Here is a 6,809-nt window from a genome sequence, read left to right as displayed (position 1 = left end):
CTCAGGTACCAAGAAAAGTAGTCACCGGATCCTAGCTCATAGCCACAACCTCTTTGGCTGAAAATTGACGCCACCAATTATGGTTTTGTTGATGATGGTATTGGTTAGCTCTCTCTTAAATTGTATCTAAATGTAAGATCTTCTAGTTAGGCTTTAATTGCATTTTGTTCCTTGGTTCTTGATCTCTTCTAGAATTGAATTTTTCGATGGCTCTTGATCTGAGACGTCACTACCTCTTAAGAATTTTAGAATGTCTAGGTATGAGTTATTAGTGGGAACAAATAATAAAGAAGTATAAGAAGTAGAAAATTCAAAAGAACTGAATAAAAAATTTGAAGAATTCATTAGGAAGATGAGACAAGAAATCAGGATTGAAGGGAGAGGATCATGGTCGTGAAGACTGTTGTGAGAAGCGCAATAAGAAAAAGGGTGTAGACGATGGTAAGGTAGGATCATGATCACGGAGAAAGGTGGGACTGACAATTGGTGGCAGTAGTGTTGGTAAAGAAGGTGGTGAAATCCAGAATAAAGAATAAAGGGAGGGTTGATATTTAGGGAAGGAGTGTTGAGATTAAGGTTAGGAAAAAGAGTAATTTAAAATTTTTAAATAATTTTTCAATGCGTATATAATTTTATCGTACGAAACCATCTTCATGGGTACAATTTTAATTTATTGTACTCCATAAATTTACTGTGATTAAAAAATAGAATATAAGATGACATATTTCAGTTTACAGAATATTTTTGTTTATTAATTAATATTATTATGATAATTATTTTTATTTATTATTATTTGTAATTAAAAAATTCTTCTTCTTTTAATTATTTTGATAATTTAATTACTATCCTAGTTCTTGTAATTTTACTAAATTTGTAATTAAATTTTTATATATTTTTTTCAATTAAATTTCTACACTATTTTAAATTTTGTAATTAAATTCTTACTAAATAAAAATATTAGAGTTAACAAATTATTTTTCTGTAAATTGAAAAAATATTCTATTAATTTTAATTTTTTTAACATAAAAAGAACTTAATTATAAAATTAAAAATAATATAAAAATTTAATAAAAAATTATAAAAATTTAATTGTTAATTTAGTAAAATTACATTAAGAAACAGAATAATTAAACCTATTTTAACTATTTTTAACGATTTATATTTGAAAAAAAAAATCAAAGTCTCACTCAATTGAAATCATTACTAACGATTTCATTTTTCTAAAAAAGTAAATTTCAATTAATTAAAATCATTACTAAAAATTTATTTTTTCTGTCAATTCAAATGATTACTAACAATTTTTTTAGAAAAAATAAATATTAAAAAATTGAGTAACCATTTATCTTTTCTAACCACCTCCATATTAACAAAATTCATTGATAAAATTTCAATATTTTGATAAATCTCAAATCTGACCCCAATATTCAAAAAATTCGCCACCGAACACAGTCTTTTTATACATGGTATAGATTGCCAAACTTTTCACTAGTATACGCTTCTAGTGTTATATGTCCCTGTCTGGTTTCTTTGTCAAACTCCTCATTTTCCTCATTTTCCCGTTCTTTCAACAACATCACCTCCACTCAAATCGCCAAGCCCAAATCAATCAATGCCGTCACAGGTCTCCGACCACCTGGAACCATGGCACAACCTCCAAGACAAGGTTGTGTTAGTCACCGGCGCTTCCTCCGGGCTCGGCCTGGACTTCTGCCTCGACCTCGCCAAATCCGGCTGCAGGATCGTGGCGGCGGCTCGCCGATTGGACCGCCTCAGGTCTCTGTGCGACGAAATCAATCAGATGGCCTCGCCGGAGAAAGGCAGCGGTGCAAGTAGCCACCGTGCGGTCGCCGTGGAACTCGACGTGTGTGCCGATGGCCCCACCATCGAGAGGTCTGTGCAAAAGGCGTGGGACGCGTTTGGGCACATTGATTCCTTGATTAACAACGCTGGCGTAAGAGGTAAATCTAAAACTCTTCGGAAACAAAATTGTGATCATTATTCTTGCCCGAAATTAAAGCTTATCTATTAGGGAAACCATAGTGCTGCATGTACATCTCAAAGCTGTTACTAATAAGCCAGTTATATAAAATAGAAAAACTCTTGGGGCAGCAATTTTTAATATTTTAAGCACCAGCGCAAACACCAAATTATCACAAATAAATTTTAATAATTCATAAGTGCAAATTCTAAAAAATATGAGTGAAATTTTATTGATTCATGTGTGTAAAATTCTGGTAAATATAAGTGCAAATTATATGTTTATGGTGTGCAAAAGGTTTGTAAATATGGATGCAAATTATTGCTGGTCAAGTTCTAGCCAAAAATAATAACATTTGCTGGTCATATAGCATTGTTCTATAAAATATATATATGAAAATATGAAATACATATAAATATGAATTCAATTTTGATAGTTTTACACGTGCATCTAATTATGAAATTCACTGTCAACAAAAATAATTATCTTCTACGTTGACCTGGTCATCTAAAATGACTGTTGTGATTGAACGATATTTTACACTAATGGTATCAAAATTAAATTTTATAAATATTTACATAATATTTTTGAACTCCATTACGGAGTAAAGCATCATTGTTGACAGTTTATTGTGCTTTTGAATCAGTAGCTGTTATAATTTATAGTTGAATGGAGACATGCTGTTGGAAACTCCAGGTATTCCTTGATGCTTGCAACGGTTTGCACTTGGTCATGTGTTTGTAGCCAGCTTGAGGTTTCTTGAAAATAGGCACAAGGAATTTTTCTTTTCTTCTTAAAAAAAAATATTAAATAACTAAGTTGAGGAAACGTGTTCTTTTCTTCAAGTATAACAGACAAATTAGGCACTACCAAAGTACCAGGAAAAAAACAAATGCAGTGTGGTGGATAATGTCAATTAAACTGGTGAATGAGAAGCTCTCTGCTTGTTAATTTTAGAAGATTGAGGGTGTCTGCAATTTCTTCGCATCGAACTACTGAATTGAATATTGAGTTCTTGGGAAACTGGAAACTACATAGTTCGAGGCCAACAATTATAATGTTCTTCAAAATTTAGGGGAGAAAGAAAAGAAGAGAAGTCTGAGGCATTTTTCTATTATAGTCATTGACATTTACCGATGTACTATTTATAAGTATTTTGCTGTGTTAGTTGATTTTATAAATACTGAGGGCTAATTTTAAGGCTAATTAATATCCTTTTGTATTGATAAATGGTGTGAAGAAAGGAACATGAGAAATAAAATATAATCACTAATTCTGTTGCACTAATATAGTCCCTAATGGCGAAGCCGAAGAGGTACTATGCTTAGTCCCGCATGTGCTGGTGTTATGTGAATCAAGTCCAGATGATTACAATGATTCAAAATGCAACAAAAACGAGTAGAACTAAGAATAGCTGATACACTGATACGTGTGTGGTGTGTGCTTGTTTGATGACCTTGCTAGCTAAATCCTTTCTTGTTTGTTGTTGCTATTGTGGATGTGGTGTAGAAATTTAGTTGGGGATAAATAGTTGCTGCCGTAATGTGCCTAGTCTGTGAGACCCCGATGGTATGGTCGTAGGGTCTGGCAGATTGGCTATGGGTAGTATCTTATTTGACTGATCCGAGGTATGTGTGTTTGAAGTGAGGATGAAAGGCATAAACTCTTTTTTGGGATGAAGTTTTGAATTGTCACTAGTAGAGCTGAAATGAGTGTCATTGTGTTAAAAGGGTTTCTGACCAGCAAGTGTCACTAGTTTTGGCACTGTCGCCTCCACCTTGGCATACATACCATACGGTCTTTTGATTATTTCTTCCCAAGACTTTTCATGCTTCCTTTTCTGTGTTTGAGTTGTTTTAGTTACACAACCAATTTTTATAGGAATATTACATGTAGTATGTGAAAAAGAAAACATAATCTTCATATCACAGTAGGAGACTAACTGATTTTCCCCGTCTCTGATATTTGACATGTATTGTGTGAGGTTTTAGTATGAAAAAATATAAAAGCATTTACCTTCTTGTTTTGTCTAGGAACTGTGAAATCGGCATTGAAATTGTCTGAGAAGGAATGGGATCATGTTCTCAGAACAAACTTAACTGGTTCTTGGTTGGTAGCGAAATATGTATGCAAACGCATGTGTGATGCAAAGCAAAAGGGATCTGTTATTAACATTTCTTCTACTTCTGGTCTGAATCGTGGTCATTTGCCTGGAGCTGCTGCATATGCATCTTCAAAAGCAGGTGTCATTACGCTAACAAAGGTAATCTTTGACATTTTCTTTTTCTTCTAGAATCCAGCTCTTCATTTATATTCATATTTATATTTATATTTTCTTTTTGCTTCCCCCTTTGTAAGTTCCCCTGTTCCCCCTTCATTTAAATTTTTTTTTATTTAAACTATTTTATTGACTTAATGGCAATAAATGAGATAAGCTGGATGAGGTTGTAGTTAGTTGGCAATCATTTTTGTACCCAAACGTAGTTGAAATAATAGTAATGGAAGAGGAAGATCTCACGGAAGAGATGAAGGACGATTTGTTAGCAATGGTGGAACAAAGGTAGAAACACTCTCAGGTGAGGGAAGATCTGCCACAAAGGGAAGTAAGAAAGGTAGCCATTGGTCACCATTGCTAAAACTCGGATTTCGTTGAGATGAAAGGGAAGGTTGAGAAAAGATACCTCTTAGGGTAAAGCTCCTGTAGAAGAAAGAAGAGTTCGGGTCTAAAGAGAAAGGTGTAGTGAAGTGAGAGGATTGGTGAAGGCCATGGAGAGAATGAGCAGAAGGAGAATAAAGGGAGGATGACTACATCCGAGTTCGAAATAGCTCAGCCATCCATCCAACTTAATTGAAACTGCTAGACCTTGACCCTGATGCCATGGCCTGCATCCGCTTTCCATGACCAATCGGGATGATGCATTGGCAAGGAAGTTTGGTGGATGAGGATATGGCAACCATCCAACATCTGTCTGCTCTATTACCCCGAATGGGAAGACAAAACAATGGTCCTTGGCTTAGTTGCTGATAAGGCCAATCAAAACGCGAAAATCAGCTCAGTTTTTTGTTGAGAAATTTGCTTGAATATTGGTTAACATGTTCAGTGATTGCTATAATTTGATGATTCCGAAATTGAAACCATATCTCTGCTGCATATCTTTGCAGCTGTCTTAATGGATCCCGGGATAATTTTCAAAATAACGTAAACTAGGAATTTCTTGGCGCTTATTAAGGATATCAAAGCATTTAAGCATAAACCATTCCCGGGGCATCTACATTAACTTTACATAAGAATAACCTTACTTGACTTTGTGCTAAAAAATGTGGTATCCGTTATTGAAATATACATTTTATATAGTTATCTAGTCATCTTCGCTTGTTTAGATAATCATTCATGTGGTCAATGTAAAAGATAGTCAGTTTTGTTGATGTGACACTACGTAACTGGATGCACTTGTATAACTTGTGCGATGATGTTTGGCAGGTTATGGCTATGGAATTGGGGTCGAACAAAATTAGAGTGAATTCTATTTCCCCTGGAATTTTCAAGTCTGAAATCACTGAGAGTTTAATGCAGAAAGATTGGTTAGATAATGTGATGAAGAAAATAGTACCATTGAGAACTTATGGCACATCGAATCCAGCATTGACATCTTTAGTTCGTTACCTGATTCACGATTCATCTGAATATGTCACCGGCAATAATTTTATTGTTGATTCTGGAACAACTCTAGCAGGTTTACCTATTTATTCGTCTCTTTGAATTGTGTGTAAATGTTGCTATACCAAAATGTAAAATTATCTTCCCTTACATCTGCTCGAGCTGCATCTATGAAGTTTATATATATATATATATATATATATATATATATATATATATATATATAAACTGTGTAGTGGAAAAAATATTTCAGTTATGTTCTTGTAAAAATAAAAATAAAATTTTAAAGTTAAATTATAGTCATTGTCTTGAATTATATCAGAACTATACTCGCCAATATCACCTCTTTAGTTGACTATTATACCCTTGTCTTTTTTGTACCGTTTGCAATGGTAAACTTTACACTTAGATCTCCTAATGATAATGTAACTATCTATTATCTCGTGACCTTTTTATATGTTTCTCGCCTGTGTTTTAATATCTTCTATTCCTTTTCCTTTTCTTGGTTAAATTAAAACGGCAAAAAAGTCCTACATGAGAAAGTTAAAAGTTTTTTTTTTTTTTTTCTGTATGACGTATCTGCTTTATGCATGGAGAGAAGGTAAACATGACCTTTGCAACCGAATAATATCGTTTTAATTTAGCAGCGAAGACTGTATGTGGTGGATATAGTGCATGAATGGTAAGTGTATGCTACTCAAAACGAAGAATGATAAATATGTATAGTTTAAATATGAAGTGGCAATTTGGAGTTTAGCTTAGTTTGTTGTTTTCACAAGAAAATTCAAATTCCTTGTCTTTTATATATATATATATATATATACTAAGGGCAAAAATCTCTTTCTTTTTTTATCAAGACCAAAAAGGTTCTCTCATCTTCTCTATTTACAAAACCTACTAGTGCACTACCCTGTGCGGTGCACGGGAATCCGACGTCAACTTGCGTGGTTAATTGATTTTTTACTCTATCAGGTTTGAGTCAATTAGTTGTTTATGAATAACACAGTACGAAACATTGTTACAACTCTACTATTTATACACAAAACTATAGAATTTATCCAATACTAGAATGACGTCCGCGCATATAGAATTTATCCAATACTAGAATGGCATGTGGACGGTAAATTAATGATAGTAATAATAAATATTAAAAATGGCTATATTTTGTAGAAT

At 33.5% G+C, this 6,809-nt stretch overlaps 1 protein-coding gene across 1 annotated transcript; it reads left to right on the top strand.

Moving 5' to 3' along the window:
* The first annotated feature begins 1,376 nt into the window (after positions 1 to 1,376).
* LOC112745089 (uncharacterized) lies at positions 1,377 to 5,786 on the top strand. The gene is made up of 3 exons (XM_025794848.3): positions 1,377 to 1,958; positions 4,012 to 4,241; positions 5,460 to 5,786. Exons 1-3 carry the CDS (start codon positions 1,610 to 1,612, stop codon positions 5,736 to 5,738), a joined length of 858 nt encoding a protein of 285 aa, XP_025650633.1. The 5' UTR covers positions 1,377 to 1,609; the 3' UTR covers positions 5,739 to 5,786.
* The last annotated feature ends 1,023 nt before the right edge of the window (positions 5,787 to 6,809 follow it).

The sequence above is a fragment of the Arachis hypogaea genome, chromosome 2, assembly GCF_003086295.3.
Source record: "Arachis hypogaea cultivar Tifrunner chromosome 2, arahy.Tifrunner.gnm2.J5K5, whole genome shotgun sequence".
Classification (NCBI taxonomy): Eukaryota; Viridiplantae; Streptophyta; class Magnoliopsida; order Fabales; family Fabaceae; genus Arachis; species Arachis hypogaea.
This window is presented reverse-complemented; position numbering and strand designations above follow the sequence as displayed.

Coding starts and splice junctions, on each gene's coding strand:
- LOC112745089 (XM_025794848.3), top strand. CDS start 1,610: ATGCCGTCACAGGTCTCCGACCACCTGGAACCATGGCACAACCTCCAA. Junction 1,959..4,011: donor TAACAACGCTGGCGTAAGAG/GTAAATCTAAAA, acceptor TGTTTTGTCTAG/GAACTGTGAAATCGGCATTG. Junction 4,242..5,459: donor GTGTCATTACGCTAACAAAG/GTAATCTTTGAC, acceptor GATGTTTGGCAG/GTTATGGCTATGGAATTGGG.